This window comes from Chanos chanos, chromosome 4 (assembly GCF_902362185.1).
Source record: "Chanos chanos chromosome 4, fChaCha1.1, whole genome shotgun sequence".
NCBI lineage: Eukaryota > Metazoa > Chordata > Actinopteri > Gonorynchiformes > Chanidae > Chanos > Chanos chanos.
The window spans coordinates 34233867-34259458 of record NC_044498.1 but is presented as its reverse complement, the minus strand read 5'-3'; the positions used below and the strand labels follow the sequence as shown (position 1 = coordinate 34259458).

Here is a 25592-nt window from a genome sequence, read left to right as displayed (position 1 = left end):
TGAGACCAAAGTGGCTATAATTACTTCAGCTTTACAATATTCTTTATACAAGGATAAGCCCCTGAACCCATTTTTCTTACAGTATGTACAATAAGATTCACCTCCTCTAAAACCCTTTCCCCTACCCAGGAACTGTACATGTAAGACTTGGGCACTTGCACATCGAGAAAGGTAACTCCTTCTTTCAGTTTATTCACTGCCAAGTGTGCTAAAGGCCTTTTTGAAATCTTTTTTTTTTTAATATATATATATATCCTTTCCTCTTGTCTGCAACCCTTACCCGCTATGACAGTTCCTTAAACAGGCCTAACACAGTAGTGTTAGCCTTTTTTTTTTTTTTTTTTTTTTTTTTTATGTAAACGAGCGGAACGCGGGGCCGCGTGCCATCACTCTTCATCCGTGCAGACCTGAGACAGAGACAAAGATGAGATCAGTTTGGTCATGTGAATTCCATTCCCCGCACCCCCCTCTTCAGTTAAATCGCTCAGGCTACAACATGTGACTCCTCTCCTCCAGAAATAACCCACAGTATATTCACCATTAGGAGAGCCTTTTTCTCTCGTCTAATGGAGTGGATTTTCAAATCCAGCCCTACTGGGATCTTTCCAGAGAGCCCATTTTCAGCATAGCTGTGTGCTAAAAGCTCCTAACCTAGCTAATTCAGGGTGTGGTAATTAGCAAACAAATCATACTCGGTGAGTCAATAATGAAACACTGCAAGAAATGTCTGTGTGTCTGGTCCCAGGGCCTGGATTTGAAAAACACATATTCTAGTTTAGTCAGAACACTGTCTATGTAGCGCATGTGCACGTTTGTAAGCGTGTGTTAATGTTACTGACCTTGACAAAGGGGTGGTCTAGCAGGGCACTGGCGGTCCAGCGGCGTTTGGGCTCGCTCTCTAAGCAGTGGGCCAGGAAGTCTTTCCCCTCTGTACTCAGCTTCTCTGGGATGGGAGGTTTGTGGCCCATACCCACTTTATACATGATCTGAAAGTTATGTTCATATTCATGCCATGGTCTCTGTATGGAAGAAGAAAAAAAAGACACAAGAGAGTTTTGAATTCTAAAGTTTGTGTAAAAATAACCAACACAGCAAACAAACAAACTAACAATATTCCCACTTTTTTGCCAACACTGACAAAAGAAAGACATTCTTCCTTGTATGCTCAAAGAAGTCTTTTTGTCCCTGACATGGAAACACCTCCCTTTCCACATACCAGTTCTAACATGCATAAACAGGCAAAGGAATGTACGTCTTTTTAAACTGAACTTGTCTTCAACAGTTTACGAATGACAGCTCTGTGAGTGAGAAGTCAAACAGGAGAGAGGATAAAGAATCAGAGCCAAAAAAGTCATACAAAGGTTCAGAGTGGCCTGAAATATTCGAATCATTTTAAGAGATGGGCTTTACCTTTCCCGTCACCATCTCTATAAGCACGCAGCCCAAGCTCCAGATGTCTGCTGCACGCCCGTGACCTTCGCCCTTTGCCCTCGTTATGACCTCAGGTGCCATGTAAGCTTGGCAAGAGAAAGCAAAAAGGAACAAATAAACATGACTTTGGTCAAGGGTGGTTTACAATACTCAGCCCAATGAAGGAGGCCAAAAGCTGCGTCTGAATTCTATTAGTTGCATCAAAAGAGGCACTTCAAGCACTAAGCAACACACTGTGACCAATAAACAGCAGTTATTGTGTCCAGAGAACAACAGGCCTTGTTACTGATCAAACAAGCACACAAAACTGTACTGGAGCAACCCGTTCAAACTCGCCAGAGTTAATGTCAGCTAACAGAGCATGACCAGTCTGTGTTGCATTTAAATTTGTTTCTCCTGTTCAGAATAATATCTTATGAATGATCAGGAGTTTTTCGAGAAACAGAGCAGTTTTTCTTAATAACAGATTAAATTCCGTCATCAGTTTCTTACAAAGAAACCTGTTTTCATGTACACGCAAACAATGCCAAAAAGTCCCTCTGATGATGCCAAGTGTTTACAAACCAAATGCCAAACTAAGGCTGGTGTAATGGCGCCCCCTAGCTGGCATGTCGGCCTCCACCATACCTGCTGTTCCAAGGGTGCTGTTGACTTCTCCAGGCATGGTCTGAGCATTGTTCTTCAGTTTCACCGAACAACCGAAATCCCCAAGCTTTATCAGGCCCGAAGATGTGAGGAAGATATTCGCTCCTGAGACACCAGCAGAGGGCGACAGAGAGTCAGTTTTACAAATACGCAGACCTTACACTTACTCTCACACACCCTGTTAGACTGTATCCAACCTTTATTATCTTATTATCTTATCTGCTGGAAGCAGCGAGTGGTGAGTGAATTTCTGTATGATGGTGTTTTTGAAAGCGTCTGATGGAGATGAAGGGACTGCTCTAACCTTTGATGTCTCTGTGCACGATGCCGTGCTCGTGGAGAACGTTGATTGCCGTGGTGATCTGCTTGCTGTACAAACGGATCACGTGCTCCTGCAGTCCCAACCTGGACACCTCCTCCAGTGTCCCCTCATCACAGTACTCCATAAAGATGTACATCTCCTCCTGCAGAGAGGAGACACCGAAAGAGAGTGTGAATGAGAGTAAAGACAAAGGGATAAACAAACAGGTGAATAAAAGAGTAATAAATTGTGGAGAGTGAAGGGGGAAGACCATAAAACTTGAAGATGCATATCTGGTCCTATATGTATAAAGTGTTTTTAAGAGTGCAAATGTTCATCCAGGATCTGCTCCCTTTGGTCAATTATATTACTGATATGGATTTTAAAAGGCATAAACTGATCCTCGATCAGCACTGCTATTCGGATAAATCTAATACATAGGTCAAAGTAAAAAGTAAAAGAAAGAGTATGACAAACCCATACACAAATGCAGACAAAACTGCCCCTGGACCAGACAGCAGAAAGAACATGTCTACAGGGTTCTCTAGTATTCTCTGAATGACAGGCAGTTTAAAAAAAAAGAAAAAGACCTGACTGACAGTCAGTCAACCTCTTACCCGGTGGAGCTCAACGCCAAAATAGCGGACCAGATTTGGGTGCTTGATTCCTTCAAATATTTTCAGCTCATCTGCTGTCTCCTTAATTGTTTTGTGATCGTTAGGCTGGAAGCGGATCTATTTTTAAAAAAAAAAAAAAATGTTCACTGAATAATTCATTTGAACTGTTCAATAATTTAGCAAGGTTGTAATTCTAAAAAGACTCTGTAAAAATGAGCTTGGAAAATATTGGAATTTCTGTTGCTGTATGGATACATTACAGGTTCAGCAGGCGGAAAAAAAATGGTTTTCAATTAAAACGTCCGGTTTTCAGTTATTCAAAGTTTGATAGCGCTTTTACAGATTCTTTTCCATTACTGGGAAAACTGACTCTCTTGGCACCCACCTCTTTCATAGCCATCAGTTCACCTGTATCGACATTAATACAGGTATACACCTTCCCATACTGCCCCTCACCTATAATCATGACCACAAATGACAGTTAACCATATGGACAAGTACAGAATGCACCAGCTGCAGAAAACTCTCCGCAGGTTTTTTATTTTCTGATGATAGTATTACCGATCTTGTTGCCTCTCTGCCATTTGAAGGTGACTTTGCGAAGGCCAACGTGCATGACATTGTCGTAGGACTTGGGCGTGTGGCAGACCTGGCCGATAATGTTGCGCTGTTTCAGAACACTGTATCGTTTCTCCTCAAAGAGACGGATAGAGCGCCGGACCGCCTCCATCGGGCTCTGACGAGCTGCCGTGTCTGAGGAGAAAACAGAGAGAACAGTAGTTAACGGAGGAATACAGTATCGTGCACAGACTATAAGCAGAGGAAAGCAGGCAAAGGGACAAGTTTATTACACTCAGCACAATTCAGAAATCAATTTTCTTCTAGGGAACTACACTGAAACCTAGAACTCATACATTTGATTCCGAAAACTCAGAACTCAGAGACAGCAAAACAGGCAGAGGAAAAAAAAGAAAAAAATCCCAGCCTGTCTCTGTAGTATTGATTCTATTCTGACCCTCCCTCTCACCTTTCGACTGACTTATGAACGTTCGGAGTTCCCAGCTGCGCCGTGCTGTGGTACTGGGGTCTCGGTTTGGATAAGACGGCTCTGCGGAAACAAGAGAGAGCATCTTTAGACAAATGGCACCATGAGAACAAAGAGCAAAAACAGAAATGCACACGTTAGAATGAAAAAATGAATGCGTCTGAATTTAAAGAACGGCTGTCAAAGCCCAGCTGATGATAATTATTACGGTGGTTTTCCAGAGGTGTGTCTGGGTACATCCTCTCAGCAAGAACAAATAACTCCGAAGGCGTTTTTTAATCTTTTTTTTATTTTTAAACAAACTAAAGAGCTCTTAAAAAAACAAATTACAACATTAAGCTTTTGTTATTGGCACAGGGGGTTTGAAGCACAATTGTTACAAAGAACAACCTGTTTTTCTCTCTCTCTCTTTCTCTTTCACACACACACACACAGAGAGAGAGAGAAAGCCAGAGAACACACTCACCTTCCCTGTCCTCAGTGGGGCTAGAGTGACGGCTGAGGGATTTGAACTGCAGCTCTGCAGCCACTGAGGAGAGCCGATCGTTTTCGTGAACGCTGGACCCTCTGAGCAGCAGGGAGACAAGAGTTAAAACACAGTCACACACACACACACACACACGCTGTTCTTAACTTCGCACTGCCGCACACCCCACACTGCTCTTCATCACTTATCTTGCCTCTCTAATGAGATCAACCTGAGCAATTTTAAGTCCTACACCACTGTTATTATCTGTATCACACTGTATTATCCCTTACTCAGATACCTACAGCAGCCCAGATCATCACTGCCAAACCTCGCAATGTTTACTATGACTGCTTATCAGCATAATCCAGAGAAAGTGATTTTCAATATGGATTTATACATACATACACACATACAAATAAATAATAAAAATACACATGTAAATACATGAAATCAAATGTATTTGATACATTTTAAATAATATGCTCAATAATATGATCAATATGTGAGTCATTTCTCAAGTTGACTAGACAATAGAAAATACAAACATCCCCACCCCCTCACTTCCCCCGACGTCATGCCCCACATCCACCACCCAACCAATCAACCAACCAACCAGTGCTGTCAGGCAGACGTTCACAGACAGGTTAGATTTGTGGAGGACATGCTTTCATTTCAGGCATGCAAAACCACAACATGAATGACTTGGATAAGTGAAAACAACACCGTTAAAGAGTGGAGCAGTGTTAGATGACTAAGTCGCTGATAGAAACTCTCACACCACACAAAAAAGAAAATAGAATGTTTTTTTGCCATGACAAAACATTGAACCACTGAGGTAGATGTGTTGTTTTGACAGATCTCGTAATAATTATAAAACACTTTTAAATGACTTAAAGGCATTTAAAATACTGTTTATTTGGGTGGTGGCATTTTTAGGGAGCTGGTATAGGGTAAATGGGTAGAGTTTCAAACATGGTCAAAGTTCCATACACTCGCATGCAAAACATGCTAATTAAAAACTGTCGCAATTGGGAACTTTTTTTTCTGGTCTGCTGAAAGTTGGCAGCTTTCTTAACTCCTTTGAGATCTGTTCATTTTAGATTTGATATTAATCTGTTGTGAGTATTCTCGAGAAACCATACACTGAATATGCCATTCATTTTAATAATCTGTCTGCCAACAGCTAATGAAGGTGGACGCACACTCAATTAAACATAAGCCAACTCTGAGTGGGTCTATGGGTTTGGTAACTGGCTAGTGGGGTTGGGGGAGGTTTTGAACTGGGATGCTCCTGGCTACCTGAGGTCATTTGGGGTGCTGCCAGCTGCTTTGAGATGGCTGTGTTCCCCTGTTGGGGCCTGTGGGGCAGATCGGCTGCCTGGGGGGCACAGCTGGTTCCGCAGGTCGCAGGGGAGACTTCGAGAGCTGCAGTGAAAAAACACACTGAGGGCCTGACACGCAGGTTTTGTAGAGGAGCATGTAGCTGTGTGGGAGTGTAATGCTTAACTGGGACATACATGAGGTATTACCCTGAGATAACTGTGCACACACACACGCGCACACACTCAAAAAGCAAACACATACAAATTCACATATACAGACACACGCACACACGCACGTACACACGTACGCGTATGTGCAAACTCACAAAACACACATACATACTATAGACTCATACCCACAAGCAGAAATGCACACACTTAAGGTGTAGCAGCTTAGGTTAAAAATGAAAGCATTAATATGTGCTAAGTCGCAAAGTTTGACCCTTTTGATTCAGTCCGTTCTTAATTCAGGAGCAGAGCCAGGATGAGAGCATGCAAAAAGCACAAGCAAACACACTTCACACACTTTCAGACAGAGTCAGTGAAATTCTCTGGATGACACAGGAGTCTTGCCCTACCTGAAGTTCTCAGCATTTGGGATAAACAGATACGGGTTTGGTGGGTCGCTATGGCAGCGGGGGACTTTGACAGGTCGCGGGCTGTTTCGGGGAGCTGAAAATAGAAAGGAGGTCACTCTGTACCCACGAAATATCCTTCAGACCAACACATAAAGGCTCTGAGCTACAGTCCTTTCCAAGAGGCCTTACACAAAACACCCTGCCACAAGTTTAACAACATCACTTTCAGCTTGTCTATTGCAACCTATTTAAATCTAAAGTCAATCCCAGTAAATTCTGTGTACAGAAAACACTATGAAGCACGAATCTTTAATCTGACAATACGACACAATACGACTCCAAAGGCTGAGGTAACAATTAAGCCATCTGATTGTAAATGTCAATTTAACAGAGGTATCAAGTCTAAGGGAACAAAGTTCATCAGCTGTGCTTGCTTAAGAAGAACACTGAAGGAAAGTCTGTCTGGCAGTTCTAGGAAAAGGTACATATGATAAGGTTCTTACCAAGATACAGGCCGCTAACAGGGCTGTGGGGTTTCCCGATCACATGACCTATGCATTCATTCATCAAAGCCTGAAGACTCTGTAAAGCCACATTCATACGCAACTTCAGCCTCATAAATTTGCTCAGAACTGTCACATTCCAACAGAACAATAAAAAAAAAAAAAAAAAAGGGAATTTGAAGGTGTACCAGAAAATCATCCTCTGGCAAGGCTGAGATGAAAGAAGGTTCCATGGCCTGAAGAAAATCAAAGCCTTGAGTCGCCCACCTGCAGAACGGTTTAAAGAAATTCATAAAAATCCATTAATACAACGCAGACACTTGAACAATGCAGAATATGAGAGTATTGGCTATGAAGAGTAACATTCCTGACCTGGGTCGCGTGCCTCTCCCGCTTTCACACTTGGTCAGGACATAGTTCATCCACTTGCGGGCGAAGGCGATGTAGCGTTCTCCAATTCTCTGCCTGAATTCGCCCGACATCAGTCGCACCACCTCTTTGTGGTACTGTAAATCAAACAGTGGGCAGTGAGCCGGTCAAGTGTCTGAAATATTGCCGAAGAAATGAACAGAAAACGTGCTCTGAAATGTCATTCTCCTCAGGGGTCTGACCTCAAAGGCAAAGTTGTAGCCCTGGATCATGGCCTCTCTGTAATACTGGTGCAGTGTAGCAGACTCTGACTCCTCCACCTCTGCTTCAAACTCAGACGTGAACATGTACTCCACCCGGTCAATGGCTGTGTTGATCTTAATGCACAACTGCAGTGCTTCATTCTGAAAACCGAGGGAGTCACGGTCAACGCAATTAATGAGGTACACTGACTTTAACCTGAGATTGAACCTAAAGCACTTAAAGCACAGATATAGCATTAGTCATATGGTTCAAACAAACTGCAACCTGTAGAGAGATTTCCTTGCAAACATTTGCAGCCTATTTTGTGGTATGGAATCTTTTTGCATACTGCTAAGATGCATTTTTGCACAATTATGCTCTTTCAGCATAACGGTAGGAAAGACAGCATTTCATAGATTATTCAAATTGCACAACATTCTTACTTTCGGGAATGGAAACATTTCAACCCAAATACGTGAGTAGCTTATTGGTTTGCAGCTAGGCAACAGGAACTGAAAGTTTTTCACTTTTATCTTAAAAGTGGGTCTGAGAGTCCTGAGCCAGTGAGAGGCCAGGAAAGCAGAGTGCAGACTTTTTTGAGAGCTCCAGAACAGAATTGATGGTAAGGTCTTTACCACACCTTGAGCTCCTCCAGGGCACCAGCGATGAGGGGCTGACTAGAGGTCTGCTCTCGGCTCAGAGTTAGGAGGTCCTCCATGGAATTCTGGAAGGCTTTCCGCTGGCTCACCAGGTGAGCAGACTGCATCACGATCAGGAGTAGATTGTCCACCTGAGCACAAATGAAAAGAAAGAAAGAAAGAAAAAAAAACCACACAGAAGGAAGAGAGGAAGTTAAATAAAAAGGTTTAATGTAAACAAAAAGGCTCTGTGCGTAAGCCGCACTTACATAACCTCCGGCCGGTAAATATTTATACACTTGAAACCATTCTCATTCGTTCGTTTGTTTTGTATACATTTATGGGGCCCTCTGACTGCACTTGAAAATGAAGAGTCGGCGCTGTACCTTCATGGCTCTCAGAGTGTCCACGGTCTCCATCTGGGGGACCAGTTTGAGCACGGCCCCATCCCACTCCGCCCAGCTAGCCTCTGAGACCAAGTCCCCAGCCCCGTGCTTGCTCATCAGCAGGTAGGCCTCATCTTCAGAGATCTCGTCCGGCTCTTTGGAACAGTCTTTCCCTGCCGCCGCATTCAGGAGCTGGAGGATGACCTGCCTCTCCTCCCTCAATCCTGATGGCACGAAGACCTGAAGTTCCTCCAGCCCAGGAATCTGGACCTGCAAGGAAAGAGAGAAAAGAGAAAAAAAAAAAAAGACAGTCCAGATCAGATTCAATCACCTGTTTACGGCAAAAACATTTCTCTCAATAACAGGAAACTGTAGTCACGGCAACATTGTGGTTTACCAGGAAAAACAGCAAAACGAAACGGACCAACCAGGAGAAGAAGTGACACAGAAAAAACATGCAGTACCTTGACGTGGTTCTTCGTTTTCAGAGCCTCCAGAAGGCAAGGCACACCACTGGTTAAGCTGAAATCTGCAGCAATCTCCAGGTCCTGTGAGAAGTTAAAGAGCAGTCCATTAGACAGGTCATCTCTATTAAATTATAGCTCTCTATCCAGCAGGCCCTGTGGTTCTCACCTTGCGAAGCATCTTGGCAAAGCCCAGTGCTTTAGACGCACGCTCCCTTGCCTCATGGAAGAGCACTTTCAGAGAACGACTTGTCTCAATTACTGACCTCCTGCAAGACCACAAAAACATTTTAGGCTGTCCTTTAGGACAGGTCGAAAGCTTCAACCGGTCAGATACAGTGTATGATGTAAATATGCAAACCTAACAAAATGTCAATGTTATTTTAATTTTTTAAAGTTTTCTATTTTATTATTTGTTCAAATCAGTTAAATTTAACTGTTTAATAAGTTCAATTTGATTAAATTGTTAGGATTTTTAAAATTTGTTTACGCACGCATTAGCAAACCTTACGATCATTTCATTATATTGCCTCACTGTACGTTTTGATTTCATCACAGCATATATGAGCTGCTGCAGAATTACCTAATCTCATCTGAAACAGAGCTGTCATCTGCATTTTCCCAGAATTCATCACCACTCTTCTGCAGGCCAGCTTCCAGAAATTCTCCCGTGGACTTCAACAACATTCCCGCAATGTCACTGTGACAATTAAACCCAAACAGTTTGAACACAGAAAGACCACCATGAGCAGAACTCTCCCATAAAACTGAGCCAAGCTTTGGGGGGAAAAAAAGGCATCAGACCCTGAGTGTGTATCAGATATGGACACTGCTTCTCACCAGAAAAGTTTCCCAGACTGGGCCTCTCCACCACGTATATAGGGAGTTATGATTTTGGTGAAGTTCCACTCCTCCTCCAGGAGGTTCTTAAGGCTGTGAGAGGCCTGCGGCAGCTGCTGCAGCATCTCAATCCAACTCCGCATGTAGTCAAAGTACACCTGGGCACAAAGAGAGGGCAGTCGAGGTTCCGCCGACAGTGACATCTCATTTAGTGCTTAACTGTAATGATTAAGCCATTCTAGAGGTGACCAAAAATTAAAAACTGCCAGTTTTAACTGTCCGGTGGTCACGATCTAAACTCTAACTGACCTCAAGGCACCCTCTACAGCCCTCACATATTACACCAGAGGATTCTATGATAAATTAAATTATACAGTGTCCTGTGCTTTTGCAGGCATGTACACTTCACAGCTGGGTCTTTCTTTTCAAGAGATACTCGATGACTAAAAATATCAACAGTACTAAAACTTCAGGCCATGGACATTTTATCAGGAACCTCTTCCATCATTGCCCTGCAATTCACATGCATCCTCAACAAGCACATTCTGTAGACTTTGACCCTGGACTCTTCCATGGAATTCAGGGGCATTTTATCGCCGAATTATCACAAGCACACAGCACACACACAACAAGGGCTGAGAAAGACTGCACGGAATCTCTGGAACAGATTATCTGTCAGTCAGTACCAGGTCTTACGCCACACCCACTGAGTCGTGCTGACAGAGTCTGACTCCTATTAAGTTTTTATCAGCAAAATCCTCACTGACAGTATCAGTAGAGGGCCTGGTCCTCTATAAATATTTATTCGTGTTCATCCAGAAACTTTACATCACAACAGATCCTTGGCCTCCTACGTTTTTTTTTCCCCCCAATAAGTTTGTCCTTGAATGGCATTCTGACGGCCAAGAAGCCTCCATTATCTGTGGAAAATCATTCACCGATTGCAGGAGAAGGATGGGGGCCAACTGCTTACCTCAAGCATCTTATGGAGATCTTCCTCGAATTCATCGATGTTAGCATTGGTCTGTAGGCCCTGCGGGTTGGTGACCACACCCTGCAGCATGAACTGATAGTATTGCTTCATCAGAAGCCCCCCCTTCAGGACCTCCTTACACTCACGCACCAACTGCAACACACACATGCACGTAATTAAACATCACACATCAAGTCTTAGTCCACATGTCTCAGATTCATGCCAAATTTAAGGGAGATATGCTTGCGAGTCAGTGTTTTACTTGTGATGGTGTGTGTGCGTGTGTGTGCGTGTGTGTGTAGACCTGTTTGATGCTGAGTAGTGAGGGTTCCCCAGCTGGTCTCTGTTCTAAACGTAGTTTGAGGCACTCGTGAATGACGTTGAGCAGCACACGGCAGAGCACCAGAAAGGCCGGTCGGAAAGAAGGTAGGTCCATGTCCCGCAGCTCCTCCCAAGAAACGCGCCCCGATCCCGCCTCTTCATCGACCTGATTTGTGCAGGCGAAGTGACGGGATAGCTCCGGCAGGTAGTCACTGTACAGCAGAGAACTGTCCGGAATATCTGACAACTATGAGACGTGAACAAAAACATCACAAACCATCACTCTGGCATTTACTTAATTTGTGTACATGTACCAACAATGAACTGTATCTTTGTGTGAAAAACATGTTGATCAAACATACAGGAAAAATCATCTTTAAAATCAAAATATCTATTCACATTTTAATAGTTCAAGTTCTAAATAAAGCAAAAAATGGAAATTGGTTTTCACAGGGATACAGTATTGTAATGTTGAACTATGAGGACATTGTGTAATCTCTGCAAACCCCTGCAGCTGCAAAAGTTGTTGTAAAACACAAGCAATGCCAAAATCTTTCTGTAACTTCAGCCTGAAATAAACATCTTGCATCATGCAAAGCTGCAAAATACACACATCCACATAATAACTCTGCTGTTTCCAAGAGCTGGCTTCATTTCATCGTTTCCTTTTTTTTCTTAATTCAAAGCACAAATATGTCCCAAAGCAAAAGCACACACTGTGTTAACACACCCTTTCCTTAAACCTTTACTCCCCCCTAATACAGTCTCGAGATCTTCACACTGCCTCTCACTTCCTCCAATACCACTAACTGACCGTGTGCCGCCCACTTTCCGCTGCCTTACCTCTTGAGTGGGCATGGGGCTCAGCAGTGCAGTTCTGGACCTCTGAAGAGATCGGTCCATCAGTTTATGCAGTCTGAGGATGAGTTTACGCAACCCCATCTGCTTCAGTGCTTTGTCCACAAAAGGCCTGTAGATGGCCGTGGGGCAACAGCGGCTCTCGCTGCCGCCCGCGGGAGAGAAGTCCTCTTCGGAAAGTAGCCGGGAAAACTTGGGCGTGAGGCATGAGGAGAGCTCGACATCTCCTCTGACTTCCGGGCCCTTCTCTCCCAACTCCCTCTCTTCCGTGTCGCTGTCTGCGGTGAAAGTCGCAGTGGAGTTGTTCTCTTCATCCTCCTCCTCCCCCTCCCCCTCGTCATCTTCGTCCGTGCCTCGGGAACAGCGGGGGGAAGGGATCTCAAAAACGGGCCAGCCGATGCAGGAAAGGTCTCGCAGGCCAAGCACGGTTCCCATCACGCGGAGCTTCTGGTTCAAGTCCTGCGTGATGTTCAACCACAGGCAGAGCGCCTGCACCCTGCCCTGGAAGTCCCGTGCCGCGTACTTCTCGTAGTCCTTCTGAAGAGTCTGCAGGGATGGGTACAGAGCCTCTACAGACTCCAGCAGACCCATAACCCGCTTCACCTGCTCGTAGGCCAGCCGCTGCCTCTGCAGGTGCTCCTTGAACTCGGCTGCAGATCCCAGAGGTGCTGCCGCATCCACCTCCACCCATGAGGTTGGGCAGGCTCTAAAGTCACTACTAGGCTCCAAGTCACAGTTAGTCCCAGCAGGGCAGGCCTCCGGCCCATCCACTCTCGTCTCCTCTTTTGGGCCACCCAGGCTGCTGTAGTCCACTTTGAAGTGCAGGACTTCGCTGATGATGTCAGGGATGGCCTGACGGGCCGTGTAGAGGAACAGGTCCTGGTCGGTGATGCTACGGCGAGCGTGCCAAGCCTGTAGCTCCAACCAAATCACCTCGTTGTTCTGACCCATGAAAGCCGTGTTCTCCCAGCCTCGTTGCTCCTTCTCCTTCTTCTTGGATGACATGGAGGTTAGCTTGAGCAACAGCCGCAGGGTCTCAAAGAACTTGAGCCTGTCCGCGGGGCAGTCGGTCCGAGACGTCTGCCGATGCGTGCGAGCCAAGGGGTGGGGCATGGTGACGGGCATCTTGCCACTTCCGCAGCCCAGGCTAAGGTAAGGTTTCCTGGGATCCATGTTGAGGGAACCAAATGGACCCAGCATGAAGGAGCCCTCGTAGGTCTTTTTGCTGTCCCGTTCGTTGGAGCGGAGATTGGATCTGTGCTTCTTGCCCTGCTTGTAGCTGTGCTCTTCTGTCGGCTCCACGGATTTGGCTCCCTCACGTTCTCTCTGTGACAAGGGGCTGGAGGGGACCTGCTTTTCTGTACACAGCAGGGGAATAGTCAAACATTAGCAATGCAACTCAAAACAGATATTGGGAGAATAGCAAAACTAAACCGCATGATACTTGTAGACTATCACACAGTAATCTCAAATCTTATCTCTATGTAAACCAAATATGCTGTGGTTAGGTGAATATAGCTGACACAGAGTTACTGCATATATGTTTTCTTTTGAACATGTTAAGCTTCTGCGTTTTGATACCAACAGAGGAAGAAGACGGTGGCACATAAACAAAATAATTTCCCTCGTCCCTTTTCCCATGCTCAATTGAAAGCACAGTTGTATGGCTAGTCCATAACAGCCTTCCTCGCCGCTTCCTCACTGCATTAAGAGAAATCAATACTTGGTGCATCAGAACATACTGTGAGTGAAAATGAGCACTTTTACAGGATCTGCTCTCTCTCTCTCCCTATGAAGTTGTTGTCATTTCTGTGTCTTGCTGCTAGCAATTGTTCTTTCCTTGAATTTTTTTTTTGGACTTGATCACGGCCTGGTAAAAAGTGATCCAGCTGAGACTTGGGCTCTTACCTTTGTTTGGGGAGCGTCCGGAGGCTCTGCCGTGGTTCCCTCTCTGGTGTTTACTGGACAAACGTTTCATCTGGCGGGGGGTGCATGGCGGAGATGTGCCGTATAAAGCTTCCTCTTCCTGGCTCGGTTCGTCCCACATTTCGTCCAGCTCAGAGCTCTGCTGTGACACATCTTTCGGGGGATCAGTCTCCCTGAGGACAAGAGAAATACTGTTGAAATATCACATACAGATACGGGTGCGGAACGAAAGTGAACATCTAACACAAAAGAATAGAATAAGGCTTATTACAATAATTAATAAAAAAAAGGTTGGCTGTAGAACTGCGAGAACATCAGACAATGTCAGTAAAGCGTCTTTTTGAAATTATGAAAATGAGTTTTCAGTTAGACTGCAATTCATACAGATTTTGATTTAGAAACTGAACAGTTAGCCTAATGACACTGTTTCACATGACAACATTTCTGTAGAAAGGACCACTTAAAACTCCAGCTGTACTGGATTTTAAAGACCCACATTTAAAAAAGCTCTGTCTCTGAGGTCAGCAGCATACCAGACACTACCAGACCAATGAGAAAACTGCACTACACAACGCACAATCTTAGAGGAAGCTGCTTCCTCAAGGACCATGAGTGCACCAGTGGAGCAAAAATAACAAGCGGGTCAACAGGAGATTTTGTTAGTGACAGATCTCATTTCACAAGTCTGCCCTAGCTGCTCTCCAAAATCAATGAAGGAAATATCAGGAGCGTCCGGCCATTTGGAGTCAAACATATGGCATAAGGTCAAAGTTCAACTCTTAATGCGGCTGACCCATTGTCCTTTCAGTTCTCTGAAAAGTTATGACTTCTTTTGTGTGTCCTCTAAGCCCCCACCCTTCCATTCCTGTCGCTGTTTTTCTCAAACTCTAGTGCAGCAAAATTCCTACTCTTCAGCTCATACACAAAATGTTGACAGAAAGGAGTGGAAGGGTAGGGGGAGGATAGGACTGCTATTTCACAGGGTGCGGGAATAAAAAGAAAAAAGACAGTGAGAGACAGAGGCATGGCATGGTAAGTGATACTGTTTCAATTTGAAAGCAAGGAGAAAATAAGCCATTAACTCAAAAGGTTTCCTCTCCGACAAAAAAAAAAAAAGCAGAAACACAAAACAAAAACACAAAGACAAGGCACGCCTTACCAGCTTACACTGACAGGGCTCTGTTCCTTAAATACTTCTTAGGGCTTTTCAATAGGATTAAGAATGTGCACTGGGAAGGGACTGATCCCAGAGACAAAGAGGTTAAATGGGGTGGGGAGAGGAAGGGACTCTCTCTATTTTACACTGCTGGCTTTCCCCAAGTTACTGCATCCATTAGGTGGTACCAGACATACCCGTGCACCAAGAGCAAAAGTGTGTTTGTGAGTGTGAGTGTGTGTGTGTGTGTGTGAGCACGCATGTTTGGACACGTGTGTGCGTCTGTGTCAAGGAGGGTAGGTGATATTGATATTGGGCCTTTGAGAGGCACCGGTGCAGGGCAGGATCACTTTCACAGAGTTAAGCACTAATCCGTGGCTGTGCTCAGACTGGAAAAAGCCCCTGCAGCCCATCTGCCCCTCTCTCTTTCTTTCTCTCTCTCTCTCTTTCCTCTGGACACTCCTTAGTAAATTGGGCCCTGTCAGCTCCTCCCCGGGGAGCCACGGTGCAGCACCACAGTCGAGCTGTCACCTGCTGCAGAGCCCAGGGGACCTCACGCCAGAGAATTCCAGATGCAGCAAGATCCTCCTGCACCACGCTCACGGCGCATCACAAAGGAAAGTAAAAAAAGCTACTGCACATAATTGCACATGTCAGTTTTCTGCAGCATGAGAAAAAATAAAAGAGTTTCTGCTGTTTTACACTTTGCAAGTGCATTTCTCCACAGCATCAAAGGCTCTATGTGCAACTTCAGTCTCATGAAAATTTAACTTCCATGTGTAGGCACATGCATGCACATTGTCTAGGGTTTTTTGTTCCCCCTCAGGGATAGGTCTGTGTCTTCCCTGTGTCTTTTGACATGTAAACAAGCTCTGCACATGCTGGGTGTGTGTGTGTGTGTCCTTGTGTACATGTGTGAGCGAGAAAAAGGGGAAGGAAAAACAAGTGTTAAAAGGTGTAGCAGTGCAAAGAGATTAGTGACTGGATCTTTCAGGAATGACACAGGAAACAGTGACGTCACCAGTGCTTGCTGTTTGTTTGGTTGCCATGAAACAACTCTGCAGAATGCCAGCTGGGCACTAAAGCAGTAAAGGGCCTAAAAAGATATGCCTCAGAGGTCTCTTCTCATTGGGATAACACCCCCACCCCTTCAACAGAAGGAAACATCAGGCTTCTGCCTCTTTGAACACCTCTCACAAAGAAGCCACGGTGGTAATTTACAGCTGCAGATGGTGCCGGGCTCTGTTGAATGGTTTCATCGGTGGCAGTGTGGGTTCCAGTTAAAGACCTGTGGAATGTTATAGCCCCCTGACCTGGGGGGGGTGTGGGGTGGTCAAGTCTCCGCAGCCGGCCGGGCGCGGGCCACGTCGGACCCGCCCAGGAGGCAGCAGTCAGGGGAGTATTGACCTCTCCAACACCCCATTGCTGGAGCTATTGTTCAAGGCAGCAGACCTCCATTGTGTGCAGACGGCACGTGGCCTGTGAGACCTCCTGAGCTGAATAGCTGGTCACAGCTGGTCTGCAAACACACTCCCTTACAATGCCCTAACCCACTGCAAGTGTCCAGGTCTTTAACAGACAGCAGAGAGAGAAAGTGGGTTTTATTGATTGCTGTGTTTTTGTACACAACATTTTCTTTGTCGCTCGAAAGCTAAGGGAATGATGAGTCAAGAAAAACATATAGTCACATGGACCCACAAAAAAGCATGTTGAACTGTGACTCAATGCTAAATGTTAGATAATTAAAGAACGAAAGAAAGAACGAAAGAAAGAAAGAAAGAAAGAAAGAAAGGAAGAAAGAACGAACGAAAGAACAGTCCTAATGGGTTGTAACCACATCAGTACCATGATAATTCAGTCAGTTGTCAAACATAACAAACTGTTGCCTTGGCATGTTTATCCATCATCAAAAGGATAGTAATTGCACATTAGGAAGTCTTTTTATTCAGACAGGGAGGTGGGCACCAAATGAACACTCTAGACTCCTTTTAAAAAGAGCCACGGACAACTATTCAAATAAATGGAGTAAAAGGTCTCTCGTTACCATTTATAAAGGAAAAAAAAAACTTTCTCTGTGGAGGTAATCTTTCAGAAAAAGAGAGCTTAGTTAAATATATAAGACCCCCATCTGTAAGAGACTTCAGGGCAATTTGTTTTTCCTCGTATTCCAGAGCACAGTGTACATTTTCTGTGGATATTTGCTCATGTATGAAACTGGAAAATGTAAAGAAAAACTATTAGAGGGGAGGGCAGAAGTGGTCTCCAACTTACATAACTTTGACATAAAGCTATAGCAATGTTCTCTTGCTTCCACTGGCTGTCCCTGGTCAATACACAAATACATACAGACAAACACACACACACACACATACACACGCACACACACTGTCTCCCCAATAACACCTTTGGCCTGGCCCTGCCGAGTCACTGACTGCCAGAGCAGCGCTGTGAATCCCACACAGCGTCTAACGCTGCGTCAGACTCCATCTCCCCTAATTACACCTCTCCGGAGCATAGCCGTGAGGAGCCAAACTGCAGAAAGCTCACAGCCACAGCCCTGCCACTGACGCAGAGAGGGGGAAAACAATCCAGAGACACACAGACAGAGAGAGAGAGAGAGAGAGATAGAGAAAGAGAGAGAGAGAGACAGAAACAGGACAAGCCCCACCCCACCTCACCCAGCCCAGCCAGCAGTGAAACAGCGCCCTGTCTATCTCACTGGCCCAACACACTAGGCACGCAAGAACAAAAAAAACACACACACACACACACAGCTAAATGTTCTTGCCATTTCCTGCCCTGAATAAATATGACACTGATCATAGGTACTATTAGGAGCCCACACATGCAGCTTGACTCTTGTTAATTGTTTGCTCCAAAAGCGACGAAAAATGCAACATCGCAAAAACCCGAACACAATGTCCCACGCTGCACCTGGTAACTAGATTTATATCTGTGTGTTATTTCATCAAAATAATATATGTATGTTAATCAAAACAAAAACGAACTTTCCAAAGCTGTTTTTGGGACTGCTTTTCCTGATTTTAGCGTGTGCCAATAAGGACAAAACCGACTGATCCTCCAAATATCACCTCCCTCACATCTGGCCAAAGCACACAGAAGGGTGAAGGCACAGAGAAAGCTCGCAATTATATTTCCAAAAACAAACGTCAATCACTGTTTTAAAATCAGAGCAAGTGGAATAATATGAATCAGTAACACTAGACATTACGATGACATCGTAACTGTATATATTTGCACAATGCATCAATCACTGATTTCAGTCTGCAAATAAACACACACACACACACACACCCAAGAGCATACAGGTGGAAGCTATCTGTTATACAGCACGTATAGACAAACACAGCTTGAGGTGAGTTCCAGGAAAAACAAATCAGACTTCCCCGAATTTAGATGAGAGATTTCCCTTTCATGTTTCCCCATCATACACAGTCATATGACCAGTATTGACAACAGTACTTCCTGTGACCACATCTTGATCCCTCGAAACAAAACTTAAGTACTTGTGTGAGTGTCACTTTACACAGTGAAAATTTGAAATGTCAGGAATGCGTGATGTCTAAGTCCAGCAGGGAGGGACCTGCAGAAAACTGCCACCTTTCCTACACCTCTGCAAACATAATAAACCCAACCAGGATGACTAAGTGTATCACGCTGCTAACAGGCTGCAGACTACAGGTGTTTTGGGGAAGCACGTCATAAAAGCGATGTCTTTTCACATTTTTCCTGGGTCATGCCACATTCCTTCAATTATAGGGATGAATCTTTTCGTGGACATCACAGGTGCTACCCACTAGCACCTAACCACACAGACAGATATAGCCTCTGTCTGCGTCAGAAACTTCCAGAAATGCCCTGCATCTCCCCAACGTTTTTCTCTCTCTCTCTCTCTCTCCCCTTCTACATGACTGTCTTTATGGTGAATTTCAGCAAGAGTTTAGGGGGAGTTCAGGGGGTTTTAAGTATCCCAAAGGGCTTGGAATTCTTGAAAGTTTCTGTCTGTTTCATAGACTTTGCTTGCAAATAATGCTGTTTAATGAGCTCCAGTCATGGGTGCCTTTAGGGCGTGAGGCCAGTCAGCCTTCGACGTACCACATCTTGAAATCCAAGGAATGCTTGTGGGAGAACATGATGGGGACAACTTTAACACTGTGCTCTACTGATTGACAAAATATTCCTCTCCCAAAAATGGCAATGACAAAACTCAGTTAGGTCAACTATCCTCACCCCTCAGATCGATGACCTGTGCCATATCAAAACAAAAATGACTAAGCAAAAGATTATTTAATCTTAACTCCACAAAACAGGTGAACATGAGGATCAAACAGCAGGTGTTACACTGCTAAAGCATTCAGTCACTAAAGATCAAAACTCTGAGGTTTTGAAACTGAGCAAAAACTACCAGCAGGTTTCAGTTAGCAAAGGCGATCCATGTTGAAATTTGAAAGAAGAAAAAAGAAAAGAAAAACATAGTGAGATTAAGACATTCCCTGCATAGGAGGCTTCTCTTAACCTAACAAACGAAGCAGAACCAATGTCTAAGGTTTCAGGTATATTTCTGCAGAGGGTGGATCGGGACATGTTACAGCTCTTTTGCAAACACTGCAAATCCTAAATGCACCAAAACATTATTACTTAACGTTGTTTTTTATCTCCTGTAAAATGCTTATGTCAAATCTTTCTGCATGCTGTGCACCATGACTTGTTTAGGTGAAGCTACATAAGTCAGAGACACAACAACGCATTCCTGAGAGGCTGTGCCCGCGAGTCAGGGGCAAACGTGTGTGCGATGACGTCGCATAGGGTCATCAGAGACAGGAATATGAAAACACATTGCAGCAAACATTCCAAACGGCTTTCTCTCCCTAGCAGCATAAACAACTAGACGCATAAACGGACAGTCATGAAAAAATCAGATATGGGGGGTGCAGCTGAATGCATTCTGCCGAAAGAGATAATCCTACAACATGAAAATAATCTGTGGCTTAGAGCACATCTTGTACATCACAATTTGATGGTCCCATAGTGTAAAAATATGGCAGAAATTGGTATTACCGTATGCAAAGTTACAAAGACAAATCAGTGATAAGAACAGATCGTGAGTTCGATGATGCATCAGTGATCTTCACAACTGTAAACATATTATTCAGAAAACGAAAGAATCCGCCACGAGCTTATTCCGAACAAAACGGAGTATAATTCACACATTTTAAATTAAAACAGTTAAAGATAACTGTCTCTGAAAATACGAATATGAGATAACGTGCAGTAAAGAACCCCTTGTCAAATTCACATTAAACCACAGGCTCCCGTGCCAATTTACGCGTAGAGAAGCAGAATGATTTCTGGGAATAGTAGCTAAATCAAACACTTCCAGTTAATCTGAGTCACAGGATGGCCCACCCCTTGTTTTAGACCCTTTGGTGTTTCAAACTCAATGTTTGGCCGCTGGTGCAATCACTGAATCAGACATTTGGCTATAAATATCTGGCTATCGCGACCTTTTCAGCTATTCAATTTAAGATGTTCTGCAGTAGTACGCTTTTAACTACGGGGCGCCGGACAAAGTTGACGCCGGCCACTGAGTGTTAAAGAGTGCATTACGGTCCATCCGACAGGCATTATTAAAATTCACATTTTGCAGAATCGACGCTTCAGTTCTGCGATGTGCGGTTTGTGCAAACAACAAGCCAAAAAGTCCCATACTAGCACTAGAGTATTAGCTAACTGACGACACAATGATGGTGCACTGTGAGACTTCAGCGCGGATTTTACCTCTTGTTAATGGTCAAGCATTCCCATCGGCACTTTGATTTTCTCCAAAACAGACACAACTGTGCACACGTGTTCTTTAAAATAATGAAAGTCTTCTCTAAAAAGTTTGCAACTTCAAGTTAAATTTCGTTGAGGTTGCATCGCAAGCAGATCATTTTTTAACAGGAAGACGATTTGTTTAAATGCGCAAGCGCGCCCATTGTTTTACGCTGGTCTGCCCTTCGGATCATTATTTGGCAAGGGGCAGATCCCGGCTGTGTAGTTCATGTTCGTAAATCCACAGGCTATTCTCGTGCGCTTACCTGCTCTGATCCGGAGGTTCCATACCGGGGCGACGTAATTTTAGGCTTTCACTAACCGTGCATGTATCCAAACATGACAAGGCAAATATTAGTCTGGGTTGCACGTGTTCTATTTGCAAGTGAATGCAAAATTGTTGTCCTCCGTGCACACTTTCACTAGCCGTCTGCAGAGTTCAGGCTCGCCCGTGTGCGCACTGACGCCATCTTTCCAGCAATCATTGAGGGAGTGACAGAAATCATTGCTACGGCAACTCGTGCAGTTCATCAGACAACCACTTCTCAAATGCGCCGCACAAATCAATAATAGAATAAAGAAAACATGCAGTTGTAGTTCGCGTTGATTGTACATTTGCAACGTCGACAAAAGCTGAATTCACAGACCTTATTTCCGGACAAAACGACTGACACTGGGTTTGAGTTTTACACAATACGTTTGGACAACCCATTTCACTCCTAGAATAATGAAACTGAAAAGTGCAGCTTATTGATAGTTCGGCAACTTCTGGTCATTAATGGCCATTCTGAAGCCATGGCCATTTTCTCTGGATAAGAAAATGCAGGACAGCGAAAATTGTGCATAGAATGCAGTTGCTAAATCAGCTCTTCCTGATGTAATGCAACTCAGTGTGTGACACAAACAAACAAACAAAACAGAAAGCAAAAAAAAAAAAAAAAAAAGATATTTCAGCCTGTAAGCTATAAATGAAAGAAGTTTTTGTTTTGTTATTTCATGATCTACAGCAATTAAAATGCATAGCATACTGAACATTGTTTCACATTGATATAGAAAGTGCAATGTCTTCTTCAGGTTCATTTTCCTTCCTCATTATCCCCAATGTCAATGTTTCCTCCCTCGTAGACCTAGTTTTACTGCTTCCTTGTGAGAGTATTATATGTTCTTAAATTCCTTTGCATTACAAACAATTTCTGGTAATTATGCCTTTGGATTTGAGACAAATCAGGCCCTGTTATGAACGATAGGAATGTTTCCACTTAAAATGGTGACAGGAGTAGAGGAACACAAACAGCTCATTGAAAAGATTCCATCTGACTGGGAGGGGCTATATATGTTCATCATTCTGCGGTGAATGGCATCTCTATGCTGCTGTTCCCGACACACAATCTGACCTTTTCTCTCCCAGTTCATTCATGGGAAGATGACTGTCTCCCTTTAACAACATTCACAAAACTGATCACTGGTTTATACTGAGTCTTTGCATTTTTGTTCGTCATATTGGAATGCAAAAAAAAGAAGCTTTGTTTAGGTGGATGTATTCTTTCCTGACTTGTGATTACTCTTGATAATACTCTATTATTGAGAGGAGAAGCAATAGAAAACTCAAGTACACAATGTCTTTCAGAAAGACTGGTTTGTTATGTCCTTTCTTTGAATCCTTAATAGGTGAACATTTTAGCTTAAAGGTGTTTCTTTGTTTGCATTCTTGTTTGTGGGCGTGTGCATGCATGTGCATGTGTGCAGGCATTCCGGCTGCTGTGTTTGGGGTGTGTGTGTGTGTGTGTGTGAGTGTGAGTTTTAAAGGAGGTGTGCATTCTATATCCACAAGATGTCACCATTGCATCAGCAAAGCCCTGGTGTAGTATAATGATGTGATTCCAGAAAAGCCTTTGTGTAATTTGAATACTTACACATAATTGGAATACCTGCAATCCATGCTTATCACACTGCAGCAGCTAAATAAAAGGAATTTGTCTCTTATAGTGTCTGTGATCCATAAAGAATATTTGAAGGATCACATACTTGTGATAATAAACATTTTTAAGACAGCTGACATAACTAAATAGGAAAATTAATAGTTTTTCCATCATCAGATCACTTAACGAACAGCATGAAGATAATCATGATGAGTTATTTGTGGAACAGATTTTTGTACATATATATCACAATGTTTGTACCTTCTTTTGAACACATTGTGTTGTTCCCAATAGTGTCTTTACATAACACACACACACACACACACACACACACATACACTTAATTCAACTGCTAAGGGAATGCAGCTCATAAAAATGCATGGGCTCTCATTTCTGGAGTGCATCTTGCCAGCAGGCAAAGCACCCCCTTCCGTGCTGTACGTAAGTATCCTGGTACAGCTTCAGCTAATCACAGCTGGCTCCTGCCAATCACAGATTTATTAGAGAGTAAGTGTATGACCCCAGAATTTAAAGCTGGGAGGGAAGAATAGAGAATAGAGCTCTGGGAAGAAGGTATGTGATTAAAAAGAGTGAAATCTCTTGCAGAGAAGTTAATGCTATGCATAGAATGCATAGAAAGACTGATGGTAAATGGGTAAATGAGGGAAGGGTAAATGAGGGAACGGACACAGAGCAAGCACAATGGGTCAAAAGGTTTGGTGTTATTCAAGCACTTTCTGGAAGAAATGTTTCTCACCTGCTTTTCTGAAACTTTTGCTTCCATCTATAATAGTGCTTCATTAATATTTCTCTCTGGGGATAAGATAGAGAAGAAGAGATTTGGGGTTTAAATGCCCCACAAATGATTAATGATAGCAATATCTTGGAAGATGCTTGACATGCGGCTAAATGATAAAGTCTCAAATGGCCTGAATCAGTCAGAATGTAATTCTGAGATAAACCAATTTGGTCTGCAGGAAGGAATATGGTGGCAGTCAGAGATATTCATGTTGCCTAGGGTGGGAAATACTTGTTTACTGAGTTACACAACAAGCAGAAATAGGAATATAGTCTTTTTATGTCTGGTTCCCTGAGATTTATCCATATTATTTCATCTTTATACTGACTTTTCTGTCTGTTGCCTGCCTCCATACACAAAATAAACTATAAATCATTTTATGTTAAGTATTCATGACTTGTGTATGTATGCAGCAAAACTGTTGTTCTTTATGAGCTGTGCTAGCTGACATAGAATGGCAGTAACTGCAGAGACTTTAGTAAGTTACTGTAAGACCACACACTTTAATGATAAATTATGTTGATGAGAATGCATATTTGACTTGAACCTTAGATTGATTGATTCCTGCAAATAACTGTATATTTGTCATTGAACTTGTCAAGAGTTTATGCACTATATACAACAGAAAAACAAATTTTATTAACAACATACAAATATTCTGTACAATTATGTTGAATGTACTTTAAATGACTTTTTTCTAAGACAAAATCATCATTATAAAAACAAATGTTCCTGTTAGCACTCTACCACACTTATCGGATTGTGACCTCTAAAATTAGGGTTATAAAATTCAGAACTCTCTCATCATTTTCCTGCTCTCAGATTCGAGCATTTTCTTCTGCTACCTTTCATTCAGTGATAGCAGACTCACTGCTGCAGGATGCCTTGGCAAGGTGACGCAGTAAAAACCAACCTTGGCTTCTGTGCTTCTCGTCACCACAGCCCTGTTTGGAATCTCACGTTCCCAATACAGATCACTGAAATAGCATACTGCCAAAGAGCAAGCTCTATTTTTGACTACTGTGCCATTCCCAGACAATCAAAGTGGAGACGGAGGTTAAGTCAAATTCGCTGGGTGCCTTGCACAGTTAGCATGGCCTTAAGAAAAAAAAAGGACAAAAGTGCAAGTGGTAGTTTCCCCCCAGTTCAAACAATGATTTGCAATTAAAAACATGAAGTGGTTCAAGAGACAGTCCCCATTGTTCTCACCTTATTTCCCTTTAGTGAACAATGAACACTGATCATTGCTGTGCATTTGGACTGAAATACATATACAGTCTGAGAGTGGACTGGAACACATATACAGTATAAGAGTGGTTGGACACAATGGTGAGTCCTGGCCAGAGGACACATTTGAGAGGTGTTATCTCAGGGAGCTTTATATGAAACAGTTACTACATTTTACTACATCATTCCTGAGTATTGAATGAATTCTGTCCACCAAGCCAAATCAGTTGACAACACATGGCCATTTAAAAAAGTTGTAATCTATTATTTATGGTTTTTAAATGAATGCTGTCACTGCGAAAATCATGTCAGCCAGTTTGAAAGGATGGTTCAAGTTCTTAACTTAATGATTAATATGCTTTAAAAACACACACACACACACACACACACACACAATGCGCAATCAGATGTTTCAGCTTGGTTTATGTTTTGAGACATGCTTATTAAATTTTCATGCTTATTAAATAATCTTTTTTTGTGCTGGGTTGTGTTTCTGTTTGTCTGCATTGCTCCTGTAATCTCTCCCTTAGAAGACATGACAGTGGTTAAGATGAAGTGAAAAGCATTTTGTCAACACTTGTGCTCTGTGCTGAGTGTAAGTGTTTCATCTTGTCCCTGAAGCGAAGGCTAATACATCAGTTCCTTATGGTATTTTTGATTAGAGCTCTCCTTCTCAGGCCTCTCGCTATCAAAGCACCCAAACGTAAATGCAGTTTTACCACCAGCA

The 25592-nt window shown here is 43.4% G+C and overlaps 1 protein-coding gene across 1 annotated transcript; it reads right to left on the bottom strand.

The window, feature by feature from the left end:
* Nucleotides 1–292: 292 nt before the first annotated feature.
* Nucleotides 293–21241, bottom strand: map3k4 (mitogen-activated protein kinase kinase kinase 4). The gene is made up of 27 exons (XM_030770703.1): nucleotides 21187–21241; nucleotides 13912–14102; nucleotides 11989–13361; nucleotides 11129–11392; nucleotides 10825–10977; nucleotides 9852–10009; nucleotides 9595–9711; nucleotides 9181–9280; nucleotides 9012–9095; nucleotides 8548–8817; nucleotides 8164–8313; nucleotides 7523–7684; nucleotides 7284–7417; nucleotides 7100–7178; nucleotides 6912–6990; nucleotides 6409–6502; nucleotides 5808–5933; nucleotides 4506–4606; nucleotides 4022–4102; nucleotides 3556–3747; nucleotides 3380–3450; nucleotides 2995–3111; nucleotides 2381–2540; nucleotides 2059–2181; nucleotides 1411–1517; nucleotides 840–1019; nucleotides 293–407 (listed from the first exon to the last, which is right to left on the bottom strand). The coding sequence occupies exons 1-27, from the start codon at nucleotides 21207–21209 to the stop codon at nucleotides 387–389; spliced, it is 4710 nt and encodes a 1569-aa protein (XP_030626563.1). The 5' UTR covers nucleotides 21210–21241; the 3' UTR covers nucleotides 293–386.
* Between the last annotated feature and the right edge of the window lie 4351 nt (nucleotides 21242–25592).

Excerpts from the sequence above, each read along its gene's own strand:
- map3k4 (XM_030770703.1), bottom strand. The coding sequence starts at position 21,209 with ATGGAACCTCCGGATCAGAGCAG. Across the intron at positions 9,096-9,180 it reads TTGCCAAGATGCTTCGCAAG|GACCTGGAGATTGCTGCAGA; the intron begins GTGAGAACCACA and ends AACTTCTCACAG. Across the intron at positions 6,503-6,911 it reads TGTTAGCGGCCTGTATCTTG|CTCCCCGAAACAGCCCGCGA; the intron begins GTAAGAACCTTA and ends TTCTATTTTCAG.